General features: G+C 40.1%; 1 protein-coding gene across 1 annotated transcript in view; it reads right to left on the reverse strand.

Annotated features, from left to right (window-relative positions):
- Nucleotides 1-3,021: 3,021 nt before the first annotated feature.
- The window catches only part of LOC145435096 (unconventional myosin-Ib-like), a 29,830-nt gene continuing 12,898 nt past the window's right edge, over nt 3,022-19,953 (reverse strand). The window contains exons 11-25 of the mRNA XM_080312366.1: nt 19,185-19,337; nt 18,038-18,205; nt 15,143-15,337; nt 14,646-14,881; nt 13,057-13,206; nt 11,811-11,955; nt 11,188-11,337; nt 10,758-10,826; nt 10,021-10,182; nt 8,902-9,036; nt 8,069-8,150; nt 7,763-7,923; nt 7,217-7,372; nt 6,357-6,493; nt 3,022-5,109 (exon numbers count right to left, since the gene is read on the reverse strand). Coding sequence (XP_080168492.1) covers nt 4,932-5,109; nt 6,357-6,493; nt 7,217-7,372; nt 7,763-7,923; nt 8,069-8,150; nt 8,902-9,036; nt 10,021-10,182; nt 10,758-10,826; nt 11,188-11,337; nt 11,811-11,955; nt 13,057-13,206; nt 14,646-14,881; nt 15,143-15,337; nt 18,038-18,205; nt 19,185-19,337 — 2,277 coding nt within the window. The 3' untranslated portion in view covers nt 3,022-4,931. The remainder of the gene's footprint in view (nt 5,110-6,356; nt 6,494-7,216; nt 7,373-7,762; nt 7,924-8,068; nt 8,151-8,901; nt 9,037-10,020; nt 10,183-10,757; nt 10,827-11,187; nt 11,338-11,810; nt 11,956-13,056; nt 13,207-14,645; nt 14,882-15,142; nt 15,338-18,037; nt 18,206-19,184; nt 19,338-19,953) is intronic.

Raw genomic sequence — 19,953 nt, forward strand, 5'->3', positions numbered from 1 at the left:
CAGGCTATCACTTCACTGAAATGAAGGGTTATAATTAGCAATAGGACGTCACGCGACGTCATGAGGTTCACGGTCGCGTTCAGACAGAACCTTCCAAAACGGTTCGCGTTCACACGAACCTGAACCTTTCAGAGGTTCACACCATCCCTACTAGTGGTATAATCCACAGGTGCAACGCCAATGGGCTGCGGGTTCTAGTCCGACCGACGTCGACTCCAGACTTTTTACCTAAGTGTTGGAGGTTCATCAAGGATCCTCCTCACCATCTAATCCGTGTAAGCGGTATCTTATAAAAGCCTAGCGGTATGGGCAGTGCTACAAGCCAGCATCTACGGAATAAAAATGAAGAAAATTTGCCGGGTGCGAATGACCATAGTAGTCGACACACACCATGAACACCACAAACAATACCAACGCTTAGAACACGAATCGAGGCTTCCCGACAATATCAAGCTTTAAGACCGGACAGTTTTCCAGCAAGTAGGCCTACTGTGTCTAGCTGACTCGAATATAGCTTCGAGTCGTTGGAAAGTGTTGTCAGGTATCGTGCCCAGCTCATAGTTTAAAATACAATGAAAGTAATGATTTTTTGTTGCATTTGTATTCCTTGAAAATAATATTTCTTTTGTGGAAACTATATTCCCGTCGCCCATGTTTGAGAGTACAGCGCTGTACCGACGTAGAATTTTATAACCGCGGTTGTTGTGGCCTATTTTATCTCGATATTGAATTCATATGGCCCCAACCCGTTTTGAGTTGGCGACCCCTGCTCTAAATCGTGTTAAAGAGGCATGCACATTGCACATGCACAGTAGGGTTCTTCAAAAATGACTTTTTTTCTCAAATCGTACTGGCTACTTGATAAAATTGTTAGGTTACCTAATTTAAGCCTACACACAAAATTTGGTTCAATTCCAGCCAGTAACCGCTTTGCTACAGGAGAAGAAAGTTTATATTTATTATCTAAATATAAATGATAAAAAATTTGAAAATTTTCTGTTCACCCCATGAGAGTGTTAGGCTGTCTATAGAAACTAAGCTCACCAAATTTGGTTCAATTCCAACCAGTGAAAGCGGAGTTATTGCCATCGAAAAATTTGGATTTGAATAAAATAGTATTTACGGTGAGCACAACTATAATAAATAAACAAAGAATCAGTCAAATTTTTTATCATTTATTTTTAGATAATAAATAGAAACTTTCTTCTCCTGTAGCAAAGCGGTTACCGGCTGGAATTGAACCAAATTTTGTGTGTAGGCTTAAATTAGGTAACCTAACAATTTTATCAAGTAGCCAGTACGATTTGAGAAAAAAAGTCATTTTTGAAGAGCCCTAATGCACAGTAATCCGAGGATTATCAACGAAAAACTCCAATAACTCCACTTCTACTAGTCCGAATTGAGTCAAATTTTTTTTGCATCGTCTCTGAAGACAGCTCAACAATTTCATGGGGTTGACATAAAAATTTGATTTTTTTTTTAAATTTTTCTGTATAAATTAGAAATTTTAATCCGCGGAGCCCTATAATAGGCTACTTGTTAGAATTGAACCAAATTTGGTGTGCAACGTTTTTTAGGGTAACCTGACTATTTAATCAGTTAATGGCTGCAATCCGGGAAAAAAAGTTATTTTTGAACTGCCCTATATTGCACACTGGATCAAAAGTAATAAAAAATAGCATGAACTTGTGATGCGGTGGAAATGAATGTGACATATATCGATAGGCGAGGTTGATATGCCAGATCGTGGTACGGTAATCTTACGGGTTGACTAGTATTCATTCAGTAAAATTAAATTGCTTGTAATTTCGACGTGATCCGCGTAAATGATGTCTTAAAAAGCCTAGAAGTGGGCCGTGATACAAACAAGTCGGTAAATACGGAATCCTAACAAAAGAATGATCGTAGAATGACCAATGTAGTCCAAACTCCATGACTGTCAAACAGCAACTAGGGCTGTTTGGTATTCATTCAGCAGAGTGACATACCTCGCCTGCCGACACCTGTCACATTCATTTGCATCGCTTCAATTCAGTTCATTATTACCAAAATCATCCCATCAATACATCACAAGATTGCGACATAAATATAATGAAGATAGGAAGGTGTCAAAGGGACTTGGGGATTAGTGATTTTAATCAGACAGCCACCTGGGGTTGTCGTTTCATATTAGGGTTACCACATTTTGGAAATAGGACACTTTTTCAGAATTTTCAGACTTGCAAAACCGGTGGAAAATCCTGAAAAAATGCTAATTTTTTCTCGCTTCGTAGTCAGTTGACTAAACTAAGGTCAACTTTCTCGCTCGGCGCCCAAAATACTGTTTTTCCCTTCACATTTTCAGCAGGTGGTTGACAAAAAATAGGTCATCTCCGGCTCAGGACGTTTTCATCCCATGCGCGTGATTCTTATGATTGCATCAAGTGTCTGTGTGATTCAATTCCGAGTTGAGTACCACCTGTGTCCTGTTATGACGCCATGGGTGCGAGCCAGGGGCGTTAGACTGTGAGGTGACGACTTTTTTCTTCAGTGAACACTACAGAAAAATGTGGGAGTCAAGGCGACGTGATGACCTTATTTTAGTCAACACAACGAGAATTCCAGTAAATTTAATTGGTTAGATGGAAACTATTTCAAAATTTGGTCGGCGCTCACAACGAAAGCGAGGGGCGGCAGCATATGCTCCTACGCCTCCCGACCTCATCACTTTAGAATGCTGATGTACAGAATGAACTGTGCGCCAACAATTGTGTTTAAAGGACACGACCATTTAAACAGGACTTTCACACGAAACAAAAATATTATACTGAATATTTGCTGCCCCGGCCAAGAACCCCCGCATTAGTCGCAATGATGCATCCTGCAATTTCGGAAGTGGTCATTTTTGCATAGAAATAAGCTAAGAACACCCCCGCCCAAGTTAGATCCATTTCTTCACTGCCCCTGAATCAAGCAAGACGATCAGCCTGTACACACATATCAGACAGGCCCACCTTCCCACAGCTGCTACCATAACAGGCATGTTGAGAAAACCGTTTATTCACAGAATGTAATATGAATTATTGAATTACAAGGTTAATACTGCAAACAATTTCAACAAACAATACACGACCATTACGGGCGACGCTTACAGCCACCACAAGCGCACAAATTACGTAAAAAGCAATTGCTCCACCAGACTCAAAATGGCGACTCGCTTTGGTATAGGAAATAACGACACCGTCAGGCATGACATGGTATTAAAACGTCACAGAGGCGATTTTATTCACAATTTCATTATCTGGCACGATGAAAAATGGCGAAAATTGATGAAATGTTACAAGTTTAAAAAAAAACGTATACATAAAGTCACAAGCTACATTGCATTCGCTGTTGAACGCTCGGTTATACAGATCTGGTGTGCTATTCTAGAGGCGTATAATATTATTACTACCATGTACTATAGGATTGCAAGTAGCTATATCGCATGTAACACCTTTATACTTATATACTGTAGGCTTACAAAACAGATAAATGTCCAGGCGTACTATACTAGTCCAATACAGTCTGCGATTATATAATTTATTGTTCTATTGCAAGCGCGAGACTCCGCTTACAGTAAAAATCATAATTAAAAAGTAGGTAATTACGTGCGATCTCAAGTGTGGCACTAATTGCGACTAAAATGCGACGCACAACGCGCCAGAGTCACAGTTTGGGCGGACGGACCCCCTTCTGTCACTGTGACATCGCAGGGACTGCGTGCTGGAACCATGTTTGAGCAACTAATAAAATTTTTGGCATTTCCAAATTTGAATTACAGCTACATGATTTTTTTTCAAATTAGATTAAAATTCGCAATAGAACTTCATACCAAATCAGATTAGAATTAAAGCATACAGAATTTCACAAATTATATAACCGCTAATTCGCCGTAATTAGTCTAAACTAGAAATATCTAGTTGATCAAGCTTGGTTTGAACTATAACTTATATACAATATCTAGGTTACTTGGTATTTCGATCGAAAATTCGATTATTCTGTTATAGTGCTACAAAGAAATAAAAAAATCTACATGATACCGATAACTTTAAGAATGTCTGACACGCCGCGTACGTTAATATCATAATTCAGTTCAAGCCGGTGCGTTAAAAACTTTTTTCAACACAATGCCGGTAAGTTGGAATGGACAGAAATTACCTATGACACAAATTGCTCGCTGCAAAAGGCCTACATACGTACTGTACAAATTATGCTATCAAATAATATGTACGATAGTTATTATTATCTATACACTGCTGTAGTTGAGTTTCGAACAGATCACCGTATTAACACCGTGCCGTGGTACCAGCGATGATTAACGATATATGAAACTGAAAGAATCTCATCAAATAGAAAAGGTCTGCGTTTATCAAAACAAATATGCGCTCTATAAAACTTCAATACCACAGGTTCGCAGATTGCAAAAAAGCATGATGTTGCATTCAAAGAACAAAAAAATGGCTACAAGAGGACTTTCTGACTGTAAATTATTCAAGGTCGCGTCATGATAAAAAAAATATCAACGCCGCCATTATTCACCCGCAGACGTGGTCTGTAACGGAGTATTTGTACTTTTCTGGAGCACTCGAGTAGGTTTTGCCTTTTCCAACCACTTATTCAAGTAGAAGAGATAGTACTCTGAAATTACAACCATTCGCAAGTTGGCAAAACAAACATCAGAACTCCGATATAGCAGAAATACTCTGGGAACAATCCAGATTTAATCGATGAACAGCCCAAAACGTTGGGGGATCTTGGCAATATCTCGCTACGGCTGGATTATTCGACAATTAAAACACTGCATCGTCGGTGCACACTGTATGGGGTTCACGCCGCCATTGTTTGAGTTCAAATACACGGCCACAGTCCACCCACAGTGCCCTGGAATCGCGTTTCGAACATCGCAGCCGTTAGGCGGCCGCGGTTTCGCCGTTTTGCTGAGGCGTGGCTCCGTTGGGCACTTGCTTTTTGGGCACCGACACAGCAAAGGTCTTCTTCACTTTTTTGATCACTGGCGACACGACATCTTCGGAAGCGCTTTCCGAGAATTCCACCGTGCAGTCGCCTCCCTTGCTGGCCAGCGTCGACCTGTAGATTTGAGAACGGTCACAGAGGTGAATTTGAGAAGGAAAACTCGTTAAAATAGTAACTAGGCCGATATTTTTTACCTAAAAACGGATGATTTTGACCTACAAAATGAAAATTTGGACTCTTTTTGACCTTAAAAAACCTAATTTTGACAATATCTTGCCCTCATGTATGTAGATTAGGTGTTTGAACACATAGAATTGTACTACTTGTCTTCATTTCTGGCTGGAACTGTCTATCCTTACAAAGTACTTTCGCCTGAAAAGATTTTTTGACTTGAAAACTGACAAATTTACACGAAAAATAATTTATTTTAACGATATCTGGACCTATGGAGAATTCCAGTAGTTCCATCACGCATTATGATAGAAATATTAATTAAAATTTGTTGTAGTACAACGGAAGATACTTTATTACATTCTCGGGTAGAAAGTGTCTGTCCTTACTAAGTAGCTTGCCGAGAATGCAGAAAGAACATTTAACAGCAGCAGTTGTTGGCTGACAACACCGTGCTGCTTCATTCTGACAATGTACTCTACATTACAATTTGTCATCATGCGCTTCTTGATATGAGAACCAATGCCCACGCAGTCTTGCTTCAGTTAGGATATTGCGACGCGTTGAGCATAACACCATGTCAACCTATTTGTTTCATTTCACCGTTTATGATTCACAATGAGCGGACAATGGGCCGTCGACAACGGTAGGCCTGTAAAGCAGGCTACAAGATGTAAAATACCAAATGATAAGTTCACCGATGGTGCAAACATCTACGATACAAACGGAACAAACGGAATGCAGGATGCAAAATTTTTGACTTTGTGAACAATTTTGACAATATTTTGACTTAACGCTACAATTTTGACAAACTTTTGACTTTTTTTGACATGTCAAAAAAAATCGCCCTGGTAATAAGACGTTATGTTATATTATATGTTCTTGTCCTTTATTTTTTTGCGGCATATACACAGACTCGTGATATACATACACACAGTCTGTGCATATGCATACCATGAGTGCATGATGTGCAATGTAAATATCCAGCTGGATAAAGAAGGTACAGAAATAGCCTTCAAAGGCTTTCTAAAACCCAGAGCGATCGAGTCATGGTTTTAAAATAGATAGAAAAAAGCAGCTCATAGTCTCGGCACCCGAAAAAAATCGCCCCCCACTATTCCACTCGAGTCATTGTGTCTCAAGTCTTCAAGTCTTCAAGCAGGGCAAGACAGGTGATAGATTTTACATACCCTTTGGCTATCTTCATAGGTATTTCCTTCCCGGTGGTCTGCTTAATCTTACGATATAGCCGGGTGCCGCATTCTATGGAGTGCGCCACGTTAAGCATCACATCTCCTTTGTACGTTTTTGCGGCCGGCCCGCCGGTCTGAATAAAAGCGATAAATATGGTTTGCGTACATGTGTAAGTGGACTGCTGGACACGACGCAAGCAGAGGTGGTCAGTTGGCGGTGGTGGTTACTTTTGAAATTGAAAAATAGAGTCTAAAGTTGTAGACTGAAACATAACAATAGGAGTAACGGAGTAAGCAGCAAAAGTAGTCCGACACTGTGACCGAGCAGTCGGTGATGTCAGAAAATACTGCTATGGGAGCTTTGAATAGTGTTTATACTAGGGTTACCATACGCCCGCCTTTTTCAAGAATTTTTTTTTGCCTAAAATGCCCTAAAAGACCACGAATTACGGGGAAATATGGGCCGAAACTCACGAACAACAGGTATTTCGGAAGTCGAGTCGGAAAAATGACCTTTTTCAGTCAACCCAGCGAAATTAGCTTCATAAATATAACAATCGCCCATTTTATCGTTGGCCATAACAACTTTTGCAGTCTGTGAAGAGTGTCCTCCTTCCTTCTTTCAAAAGATGGTAACCCTATCTTATAAATAACATGATTTTTACTATTTGTCTGTCCGACTGAGGTCATGATATAAAAATGTGGACCTGCAACTCTGACACTTACACTCACAAAACAATGCGGCCTTATCTCTTGGTACATCAAATCAATCTAAACGTGTTTGTGTTCAAAAATAATCAATCAAGACATAATAATGTGAACTTGATTAGAATGCGAGCCGTATATGAGAAACGTACCGGCGGTGTGATATGGATGAGCGTCATTCCGTCCGCATAAGGTGAATACGACAGTCCCTTAATATCGGACAGGGGCAGACGATACTTGACCTTGTAGGTTTCAGGCTGTAGCAGTAGCATGGCCTTATCCGATACGACCACGGTAGAGCTGACCGCCTGAAAAAATCAAATTTGACTTGTCATTGAAATTGTGGGTTAAGGATCATAAAGTTTTATGAACAGGAGACTGTAACGCCCAAGACTAGTATAGTAGGCACAGGAAATCGCCTGGTTCATCGCCTGTGTCTACACCAGCGTTATAGGACATCATGTTGCATGCGGGTGAGAATTACGGTCGCATCTACATATAGGTTTACTTTGGGAGTTGTCAAGTCACATGATCAATGGCGGGAAAAATTCTGAAATCGGCCAGGGCCAAAGTGTGACACACACCACATCCAATTTGTATGTATGTACAATTAATCATCCCTGTAACAAATCGTATTTACTTTGGCATCAATAGCGTGAATAGTTGAGCCTAATCAACAAAATTAAATAAAAACTAACCTTGCCGTCAGCCCTGTTAATTTTAAACCCTTCGTCCGCGAATATAATAGTCTTATCGTCCGTGGCCGCTGCGACCTTGGCCCATTTCTCCTGTCTTTGAATCGAAATGTAATCGCCCTTGAACATGGCGGGAAGTGATATCCAGTAGAGGCTCTTCTTTCCTAAGAAAAAAGTCCGTGTTTGGCAAAAGTTTTTAAAACCCATACTGCAAAAAATTAGTGAAGTCAAAAAACTCAGCGCATAGCGTATATAAATCGAGTGAAAAATGACGTGGACATTCGATGTCAGTGAAATTATAAATCTTACCTTTGAAGAGCTCTGAAGCTTCCAGCTTTTCCTCGAGCTGACCTTGTCGTTCTTTCGAGATGGACTTTCGGTAGACCATGCACTGCGACAGATTAATATACATATATCAATGTTTCACCATCAATTTTTAAACAACTGATACTGCTTTCTGGACTACATTCATTGCTGTATAATTTGATACCTCAATGACTTTTCGCGTGACCCTTATCGAGCAAAAAAACAGGCCTATAAACCAATATTCAATCGAAACCAGTTTGGCATAGTATGAAGTAACATTCTAACAACGTAATAATAAAAAGGAAGTTAGGCGAAGTTAACTGAACCAGTAAATATTAGGGTTGCAATGGCTCGAGTCATTTTCTCAAAATACGGGAATGACTAGACTCGACTCAAGTCAATCTGTGTATTGACTCGAGTCATTGCGCATGACTCGAACCAAGTCATATGACTCGAGACTCACACGGCCAAGACCGACATTTCATTGTGATTGCGAAGAATAGTAAAGTAACCACACTATCGTGATTTCGTCTATCGGTACTGGTACTTGAAGCGACCAGAAACCGCCAAAAGTGAGGAAAATAAGTATATTACAAATGCGAACCATTCGATATCACCAAGTTAAGTTGAAAAAAGTGGGTTTATCAAGACTTTAACTGGAAACTGTGCAGTCAACACAATGACTTGGACTTGACTCGGTGGTGAATTGAAAATGACTCGACTTGACTCGAGTCAAACTATACAAGTGAGATTGACTTGTGACTCGCAGCTTTATGACTTGGTTACAACCCTGGCAAGTATACCGTGACGTGATTTCGATGTAATTAATGCCTCACCCTCCAGCGGTGATGTACAGCCTCCAGCTGTCTGTGTGTCTCCTCCAAGCACGGATATCTGCACTTGGGCCAGACCTTGTCGATCGGAGATTTCGACGGCGCGTTGTCTCGAACTTTGGTCAGATACAGGTATAGCTGTACAAAAACAGACAAGTCTTTCAAGATACTGAACGTGTGGGGAAAAGGTCTTACAGCCTTGCCAATCATAAACGGTTAAATGAAACAAATAAGTTGACATGGTGTTATGCTCAGCATACCGCAATATCCTAACTGACTGCGTGGGCATTGGTTCTTATATCAAGAAAAACATGATGAAGAATTGTGATGTAGACAAGCAACACGGTTTGTCACCAGCAGTGTACGTACAACTTCAGTGTTGTCAGCCAACAACTGCTGCTGTTGAACGTCCTTCCTCCGTTCTGGGCAAGCTACTCAGTAAGGACAGACACTTCTTCTAGGGGAGAATATTGGAAATTGTCTTTTGTTGTGCTAGAACAAATTCTAATTATTTCTACCATAATGTGTAAACTAACTACTGGAATTCTTAATAGTTCCAGATTTCGTTGAAATAAAGTATTTTCGTGTAAAAATTTGTCAGTTTTCAAGTCAAAAAAGATTTTGAGGCCAAACTAATTCGTTTAGGGACAGACCGTTCCAACCAGAAATGAAGATAAGTAGTACAATTCTAACATTATGCGCGAAAACACATAATTCAAATACATGAGGGCAAAATTTTGTGAAAATTTAGTTATTCGATGTCAAAATATTGATATTTTGGGTCAAAATCTACCGTTTTCGGACAAAAAAAATCGCGACAAACAAAGAAAACAATGCCAGTCGCTTTGCATTTCGTGACAATGCCGTCGGACGATAACGGTTTCACAGATGTATCACTTCCACTAACGTGTGTAGCTTTTTACTAAATATTTCTTACGCTGCGATGCCGCCAATCAAGAATTTAGGGCTTCCCGTGTGAGAAAAAAACAATTTCAACACTCAAAAATCGTATCTTACCACCGACTGAAATCTTAGCGTCCCGCCGTACTTACGACTAAGGCTTGGAAAGGGGGAAAGGAGCGGATTTTTCAATGTCGACATCGAAAACACTTTTCGGCTTACGTGAAGCTTTTCCATGAATCTCGCTATCACGCCGCCGGCGTTGGCCCGGAAATACCGCCTGTACTTCTTCCTGTCGGCGCAGCCCCGCCAATGCGCGGCTATCACCGTCACCGCGAATATGCGACGTTTCAGCTCCTTGTGCGCGCGCAGGATGCATCTCGCCTGAAAAAGAGACATAGAGATAGGTCGCAGTGTCTCAGAACTGACCCACTTTATATTTTTTCCTTTATTTTTTACAATTTCTCATTTTTTCACCGTATTTAATGTTTTATAATTTTATTTTTTTTCAATTTCTTATCTCTCATTGCCAAATCAAAAACATAGCAGGACCGCAAACAGCCAACGTAGTAGATTCACCGTAAGTTTCAACTCAATCCCAAGTAAAGATATGTCAAAACTACTAGAAGTACAGCTAGAATATTAGGTTTGAAAAGTACTCGATTATTTAGTTTCGAATATTAGATTTCGTCTCGGGCAGCATTCTTTTGGCGGTTAGTAAATATGGTAATGGGTAGAATCTTCGTAAATATATTCGGCTAACATAAGGCAGTGGCTATTTCACGTGGTTCATCAGTCAAAGTGAACTCAAACACATCCTAATTACTTTGTACTTTGCAAAATAAAAATTGTAATAAGCAAGCATTCGTGCCTAAAATCTGTTCCAGTAGAAACGGAAGGGGAGTAAGTATCGAAAGTAAGCGAATCCTACTGGAAAACCTACGAAATCGTTTACGTACCTTCCATCCGCGAATGTAAGACTGCATGACGATGGTAGCCACCCGTAACATTTTGTACTTCTTTGACGCCTGCAATTAAAAATAAAAATCATGAGCACAACATAGCAACCCAAGCTCAGTGCAGTACTTGTTTGGTTAGTTACAATCGGAGTTGTACCTCGATTAGTTCAATGTTTCGGAAATAAGTACACAGCGTGACTAGAAACTACGGTCAGCAATCATCTATTTAGAGGTAAATAGCTTCTTGGAGGTATGGAACTTCAATATGCTAATAAATAGCACACTTATATTGAAATGAACGCCAATATTTTCAGCAGACACTCGTCAGGGGTAATCGTCAGTCACCGCTTCCGACGGGCGCCTTTGGATTTTTCGTGAAAAAGAGTAATTCCGCGTCTGAAAATCAGCTATTCGCCGATCAAACGCTCACCAAATAACTCCGGACGTTCTTGCTGATCATGATGGCGGCGCGCTTCATCGTCAAGAAGCGTTGCCTCTGCACGTAACCCCTCCAGATTCTCTGGATAATCGTCGCCAGGTCGTGCAGGGAATCCTGCCGGGCGTCTTCGAGCGAAAATAACTGCGGAAAAAGGACGGGAAATTGTCACAAAATGGTTTCGAACCAGGTGAGGGGTGGAAAATTTTCAACATTTACCACAGCGGCATCTATTTAGTAGGGTTAAGTGCATGCGTAAATGACGCTAATACGAGGATCAGATAACGGTTCTTGTGTTGACTAGCTTACTAGCATGGTATATAAGCAGGGATGCCATCGAAAGGAAAGTGAAAAACTCTATACTTGTAGTTCTAATCGGGTCAAAGTGCCGGAAACAAGGATTTTATCTAGAAACCATTTTGGCCTGTGCTATTCTTGATTCCAGGCAATTATCAAGATCAAAACGTGTAAATAAGAATTACTTCTGGTTCACACATAGTGAGAAACAGTTTTTCGTCCTACCTGAATGCTAGAAATTCCTACTGTAAATATTATTTATTTCAAAAATTTCGCAGGCAGATCTGATCCTAATTAAAAGTGTAGTACGCGCCACCCACCGTTTTCGGATTGATAATGAAAATCTTCGTGTGTCCGAACGCGTATTCCTTATCGGGAATGTCCCGGGCTTTCAGTATCTCCGCGACCCCCTTTTTGGGCACCCCGTGCCAGTTTGGCCACGTGGTTTTCGACAGCATCTTGTACCTGAACAATTGAAAAGACGCTGAAAATATAGCAAAAAACAAAATAGGTAGTGATGGTAGACAAAATCCACTATAATTTTGGTGCAATTCTAACCTGTAGAGGTATTGCTATGAGAGAAAAAAGCTTCAGATGCCTATAATAAAAATCATTATAACTTTAAAAAAAATTCAACTGGCTACCTCTTGAAATTTTTACGTCGTCCGAAAAAAGGATGCTCAACAAATTTGGCTCAATTCTAACCAGTACAATCAAAGTTATTAGAGAAAATTTTGGATTAGAAAAAAATGGTATTTACAGTGGCAAATCCATCAATTATTTGTTATAGATCTACCCGCCGTAAATACTACGATTTGATATCTCTGATTTTAAACATAAATAACTTCGTCTCTACGGGTTGGAATCGAGTCGAATTCGTTGTGCCTCGTTTTTTCAGTCAACCCAACAATTTCACGGGCTAGCCAGTGAAATTTGAAAAAAATTAATATTTATTTTATTAAATAACTTAAAAATATACTGCAGGTTGGAATTGAGCCAAAATTGGTGTAACCTAACAATTTTATCAAGTAGCCAGTACAATTTGTGAAATTGGTTTTTGAACAGCCCTTGTGTACGCTAGGGGTGTTCAAAAATGACTTTTTTTCTCAAATTGTACTGGCTACTTGGTAGAATTGTCAGGTTACCTAATTTAAGCCTACACACCAAATTTGGTTCAATCCCGGCCAGTAGCCGCGTTGCTACAGGAGGATAAATTTCTATTTATTATATTAAAATAAATAAACAATAATATCAAAATTTTCTGTTCACCCCATGAAAGTGTTAGGCTGTCTATAGAAACGATGTTCACCAAATTTGGTTCAATTCCAACCAGTGGAAGCGGAGTTATTGCCGTTGAAAAATTTGGATTGTCAATAAAATAGTATTTTCGGTGACCAATTCTTCAATTATTTAATATAGGTGTGCCCACCGTGAATACTATTTTATTCGAATTATAATTTTTCGACGGCAATAACTTCGCTTCCGCTGGCTGGCTGGCTGGCTGGTGTGGACTGACAAACGAATGTCACCGTTAGTCTAGCAGTAAAATGATGCAAAAATGATTACCTTTCCAGGCAGTCCTCGTATTTCTGTCGGAAGGCGTACCCGGCGCGTTTCACCCTCACGTTCTCCATCAATCCGAGATAACGGACTTGATGCTGCACGAGGTCCTGAGTGATAATACCGCTCCGCTTCACAGCGTTTGGCTTGATGCATCTGAAAGTTTACGGGTTTACAGCTAACAGAAAGCGTACTTTTCAAAGCACATTCAAACTGGATACTACAGTACATAGGTTGTCAACCTTTTCAGCTTACAGGCCAGTAACCCTGCATCCCAAATTTGACTTGATTACCCTATAACTGGTAGACGTGAACGCACAGGAGTTTGGCCAACCCACGAAATTGTCAAGTTGTCTGAAAGAACGATGCTTAGCAATTTTTGTTCACTTCCACGCAGTAAAAGCAAAGTTATCGCAGTTGAAAATTTGGGTCCGCAAAAATAGCCTGGACGGTGGGTAATTCCAGAATTATGAACAAAAAACCCAAATAACTTCACTTCTACGGGTCGAAATTGCGTCAAATTTGTTTTGGATAAATTTTGTAGACAACTCAACAATTTTATGGGGTTGACAGTATAATTTTTTCAATTCTATTACGATCAAATAGTATATTCATATTGAAATGCACCCGAATATATTTGGCTGACACGCGTCAGGGGTAATCGTCAGCGAGTAGTAGAGAATTGGAAAGAACATTGCATATCAACAATCGTATGTTGTCATGAGCATGACAATGGTTCATTTCAATACGAATATCCTATTCGATTGTATACTGAAGTTCTGTACCTACAAGCTCTTCAATTCTTTCACGATAAATTCAAAATTTTCAAACCCCTGTGCGTTCACAACTAGCAGTTAAAATCGAGCCAAATTTGGTGTGCAGTGTTTTTTTGGGGCAACCTAACAATTTAATCAGTAAATCCCGGAATCCTGTGTTGTTCTATTGAAGTTTTTGCGAGGCAGAGTCCTGTTGAAACTGTCACCAACTCGAATTCGACCAGACACACAAGTTCAGTCACTATTTTGAATGCTTAGCTACAACGAACACATCAGTAGTATAACACGGGGTGTTTTGATGCCGACAAGATAGAGTAATGGTCAAGCGTCCGGCTTCTTGATCGGTAGGTCGTGGGTTCGATTCCCGGCCGGGTCAGACCAAAGACCTGATTAGTAACACTGGTATCCATGGCTTCCCTGCTTAGCGCTCATGCATTACTGGGATAGCATGGAGGGGTGGTGCATGACTTAAAAAGCCGTAAAGGCTATATCTGCACTTCCTTGTCCAGCGGCATATGCACATCATGCACTCATGGTATGCATATGCGCAGATCGTGTGTATGTGTATCATGAGTCGGTGTATATGCCGCAAAAACATCGATGACAAAAATAAACTACGTCCTTTCCTTTCCTGATGCCTCACTATTTCAATTGCATACAACCAGAGAGCTTTGAACATTGAGAGTAACATATTAACAACGCATTCCAAATATCAAAAAATTATCATGATAATAAATGAATGAACAAATTAAAAACAATTTAAAGAAATAAATTATGCTTAGCTATCATGACACTTGCTGTTTTGAACACAAGGCCTACCTGATATAGTTAGGATTCTTTGAATGTAAATTCTTCATCAGCTCGGCGATGGAGGACTTGAACTGCGTCGCCGTGGTGGGCGGGCGTTTCATGTTGTCCGACGTGGGCCCGCCCTCCAGAAACAGGCCCGCGTCACCTCCCAGTATGGTGTGCGACGAACCGTACATGCTGACGGACAGGTTGCGGTAGAGGGAGTCGTTGTTCTTGTCCAGGAACCCGTCTACGCGATACGTCACCTGGGCGGTAGACGAAGAGTGCCAAGTTGAAGTAATTTTACTATTTGAAAAATAACACTGCACAATATCATATAACATATGAACAATATTCCAGACATGGTTAAGTTGAGGCTGGGCAAGACCGAGTATCTGAGCAATTCCATTCTGAAAAACTATAGTTTCAATACTATTATACGCTGTGAAACCTGTAAATCCTTTAAGCCGGATTGGTTGTATCGCAGCATATGAAATACGCCAATGAAAATGACATATAGAACATACCTTTCCTGCGTAATGCGTTATCCTGTACGAATCGTGGGGCAGCGACTTGTCCGACAAAAACTCCGGGTTAAATCTGCTCTCGAAACGGGAGTGGGTACCGCAGTTGTCGTGAAGCTTCTTCAAGAAGGTGGCGTCAGTAGCGTCCCCTGGACGTAGGCACTCCTCGTCCAACATGGAGAGGATACCGGTGTGAGGCTGAAAATAGAAAAGATTGTTCAAAGTTCAGAGGCGGTCAGAGTGGGACTTGGTGCCCAAGTCGAAGTATACGTGACTTTATAAATTTTTACTCGGGTAGAGAGTAAAGCAGAGATTTCCAGGCAAGTAAAAACTAATTTAAGTAGAAGCAGAATTAACATTGTAAATTCCTGCTTAACGACACGTAGAAAAACATAGGCCTATAGGGGAGAGGAGGTCAAAATGAGACACTTTTTTGATATATCAACGCCGCTCAAAGAGTAATGCCTTCTGAGCATTAATTTTGGTACCGGCGGAAAGCCAGCGATCTGTACTATTCATACGTACGTTTCGAGTTATATTGAACAACATACTCCTGGATTTGTTGGCCCTCAAAAATCCTTGCTCAGATGTCTCACCAAGCAATTCTTGTTCATTACACCACCAATTCATCCCAAATGATGAATCAACTAGCGACATCATGAATGAAATATAATAATCACGAAATAATTTACTTTAAAAGGAATTTGTACATCATATACGAATTTAAATGACATCGGAAACAAATAGTCCGTGGGATCCCGCAAAGATGAGAGTTTCGTCATTATTTTGTCATGTACTGTCACATCTGGTCAACTACTTGATAAGTGATCTATTACTTGTGCCTTGAACAGTAAATTTTGAATATTGCGAGGCTCTCAATGGAAAAGTCCTCCGATACCCATGACTCAACTTACCCCCATGGCTTCGTCTCATCTTACTCCCGCACCTCCATTATTGTATAAACTTCAATAAAACAATTTCTGTTTATTACTTTTCAGAGCAGCTTCTTAGAGGTACAGAACTTCAATATACAATTGAATAGTATATTCATATTGAAATGAACCCGCATATTTTCGGCTGACACTCGTCAGGGGTAATAGTCAGCAACTAGTAGAGAATTGGAAAGAACATTGTATATCAAAAATCGTATCACAAAATATGACGTCACCAGCATGAAAGAGAAAGCGTTCAATATACTATTTTTAGGTGGTACACGAACTCCTTTTCTTGACAGAGTTTGGGTTCGTCTATTTTGATAAAAGTCGACTCCGAGGCACACAAATGGAATTGTGAACGACGCGAAATCTGTCATCACGATAATTATTCGCACGAATCAGATTATCTAACAGAGGATACTTTTCAGAGGTAAGCACATGATTACACTGCTAATATTACACTCTACCTGCCACAGTAATGTCATTTTATAATATGGAATATTATGGTTGGTATGTCCTTACAATCATGAATCCACATGACTGACACAAAACATAGAAATATAGTTTTTGGCATTTTTCTGCCCAAACTCAAATCTGCTTGCCTTGTTAATATGGTAGGACTATAGAACGACATTATGGGACTCGAGATTCGGACGGCCAGACCCACATTTCATTCTGATTTCAAAGGCTAGTAAAGTCGCCACGCTATTGGTATTTCGTCTATAAGTACTGGTACTTGAAAATGCGAATAGCAACTATTAAAAGTGAGGAATATTACTATATCATGAATGCAAAGCATTCGAAATCACTAAGCAGCGTTGTATAAAGTGGGTTATACAAGACTTCAACACGAAACAGACAATACAATGACTTGGACTCGAGTCATAATACTATGACTCGGGCCCGACCCTGTGCTCGACGACTTGAACTCTGTGGTGCATTGAAAACGACTAGACTCGACTCGAGTCGAAAATATAAAGGCGATAATGACTTGTGACTTGGTTACAACCCCGATACAGAGTTGAAGGTATAGAAAATCATCAGCTTTTACCAAGTAGATTAGAAATTGAATGACTGAATTCTCAAAAGAAACACAATAGCAATCAGACGTCATTCTCGTAAGGACGGCAACGGAAAATGTATAAACACCGAGGTTGACTACTTTCGGACTTGAACAACTGGATAATTGTCATTAGATCGTAATTTGGGTAGTCTAATTCTAATCAAAATATCTACCAAGTACAGGCAGCAATTCCCAAGTAAGTAAAATCTACATGAAGCAAAATAATTTCTACTCCGGTACGAGTCACAAAAATTTCATAGACATGCCAAAACCAGGGTTGTAACCAAGTCACAAGGTTCCGAGTCACGAGTCAATCTCACTTTGATAGTTTTGACTCAAGTAAAGTCGAGTCATTTTCAATTCGTGACCGAGTCAAGTCCGAGTCATAGTGTTTTGACTCGAGTCAGAGTCCAAGTCATTACGTTTACCATTCAGTTTTCAGTTCAATACGGTCCAACCCACTTTTTTCAACTCTGCTCGAGTGATATAGAATGGTTCGCATTTATAATATCGTAATTTTCCTCGGTCTTAACAGCTTCCGGCCCTATTTTCCAAGTATCTGGAGTTCAGGACTGATAGACGAAATGCCAATAATGTGGCGACTTTGCTATTCTTCGAAGCCACTATGAAATGTATGTCTCAGCCGTCCTAGTCTCGAGTCATAAGACTTGGTTCGAGTCGCGCACAATGACTCAAATACTTTTAATACTAAGAGCTTCTTGGAGGTACAGAACTTCAATATACATTTGAATAGTATATTCATACTGAAATGAACCCGAATATTTTCGGCTGACACTCGTCAGGGGTAATCGTCAGCAACTACTAGAGAATTGGAACATTGTATATCAACAATCGTATCACAACTAACAACATTGTGACTCCAACTATTGCGAATCTCACCTCCTCGATAAGCTTGCAGATGATCTCGTTATCAAAATAGTCGATGTGGATCCACTCTATCCCTTCCTGTACGTATTCCTCCTGTTCCTCCTTCAGCGTGAGCTCGATGAAGATCTGCTGCAGCTTCTCGTTGCAGTAGTTGATGATGAACTGCTCGAAGCTGTTGTTCTGGATTCGAAAAGGCGGGGGAGGGGGGGTTCAAAATTAGTATTTCTCTGTTAGCACGATCTCACAACGACTGATCCAGAGTGATTTCAGCTTGGCATAGTGTATTATTTTGTTGAATATTTCTGAGACACGGCGATATAGTAACAACCAAACATTATTAAATCATATTTTCTCATATTAATAGCAGACATAGTCTTTAGTGGTAATAATAGCGATAGCAATAATTAGTAGGGCAAGTTTTTGCAGCTTTTGAAACTTTTTTTTACAACTTCCGGCAGCTTCCTACATACTCAAAAGTTGTAGTATGTAGTATGTAGTATGGTGTTTTAAGCTGTTTGGAGGAATCTCATGTCGCAAATTTTTGCAACTTTTCTTCATTTTTTCGCGCAACTTTTTTGATTTTTCATGAAACTAACTCTTTTTACCTGAAATATTTGGCACGATATGTAAATAGATCGCTTAATAATGTCACTGTCGTTAAAATTTGAGGTCATTCCTGATATGACGTACATTCAGGCTAGACCGCCGAAAATTATATATTCACTGGGTCAATATTTTCATGATATAATGATTTCAAGGAACTTGTCCATAAATGCAACTTTTTAGTGCGACTTTTGTGAAAATTAAGCACAACTCTTTAGAGCAACTTTTGTGAAAAATAAATGGAGCTTTCCACGGATTCGTTTGCAACAAAAACTTGCCCTAATAATCAGTGATAATTTAGTAGTAGAAGAGCTTCTTGGAGGTACAGCACTTCAATATGCAATTGAACATTATATTCATATTGAAATCCGACCCTTTTCGGCTGACACTCGTCAGGGGTAATCGTCAGCAACTAGTAGAGTATTGGAAAAAACATTGTATATCAACAATAGTATCACCAAATAGTATGTCACTGATATGAAATTTCGAATAATCGTCATTCCAGAAGAAGTGAAATTGTTACACGCCACGAAAGGCACGGGACAGAACGACCTACCTCAAAAACTTCGAAGCCGTAAATGTCCAGCACGCCCATGACTTTCCGTTTTGTTTTAGCTTGCGATTGAATGCTGCTGTTGATTCTCTTCACCAGCCAAGAGAACAGGCGGCTGTATATGGCCTTGCAAAGGGCGTCCCTGGCGTAAGCGGCCTAAAATAATAACAACAGTCAATAACCCATAGTTATTTTTTGCCATCCAAAATCTAGCGGCCTAGTTAGTATTCATATATGAAGAAGCAGGGTTGTAATGACTCGGGTCATGACTCGTCTCGAGTCACGATTTTCTGTTGACTCGACTCGAGTCAATCTGCGCATTGACTCAAATTGGACTCGAGTCATTGCGCGTGACTCTAACCAAGTCACATGACTCGAGACTCAGACGGTCAAGACCGACGTTTCATTGTCATTTTGAAGAATAGTAAAGTTACCGCACTATTGGGATTTCGTCTATTGGTACTGGTACTTGAAAATGCAACCAGAAACTGCTAAAAGTGAGGAAAATGAGTAGGCTATGTTATAAATGCCAACAATTCGATATCACCAAACAGAGTTATAAAATGTGGGTTTAACAAGACTTCAACTGGAAACTAATCAGTCAACACAATGACTTGGACTCGAGTCATAACACCGTGACTCAAACTCGACCCTCTGCTCGCAGACTCGGTGGTGAATTGATAATGACTCGAGTCAAAACTATAAGAGTGAGATTGACTTGCGACTCGGAGCCTTGTGACTTGGTTACAACTTACAACCCTGTAACTAAGTC

Source organism: Botryllus schlosseri, chromosome 3 (assembly GCF_051294905.1).
Source record: "Botryllus schlosseri isolate E-star chromosome 3, Bs_hap1, whole genome shotgun sequence".
In the NCBI taxonomy this organism is placed as follows: domain Eukaryota; kingdom Metazoa; phylum Chordata; class Ascidiacea; order Stolidobranchia; family Styelidae; genus Botryllus; species Botryllus schlosseri.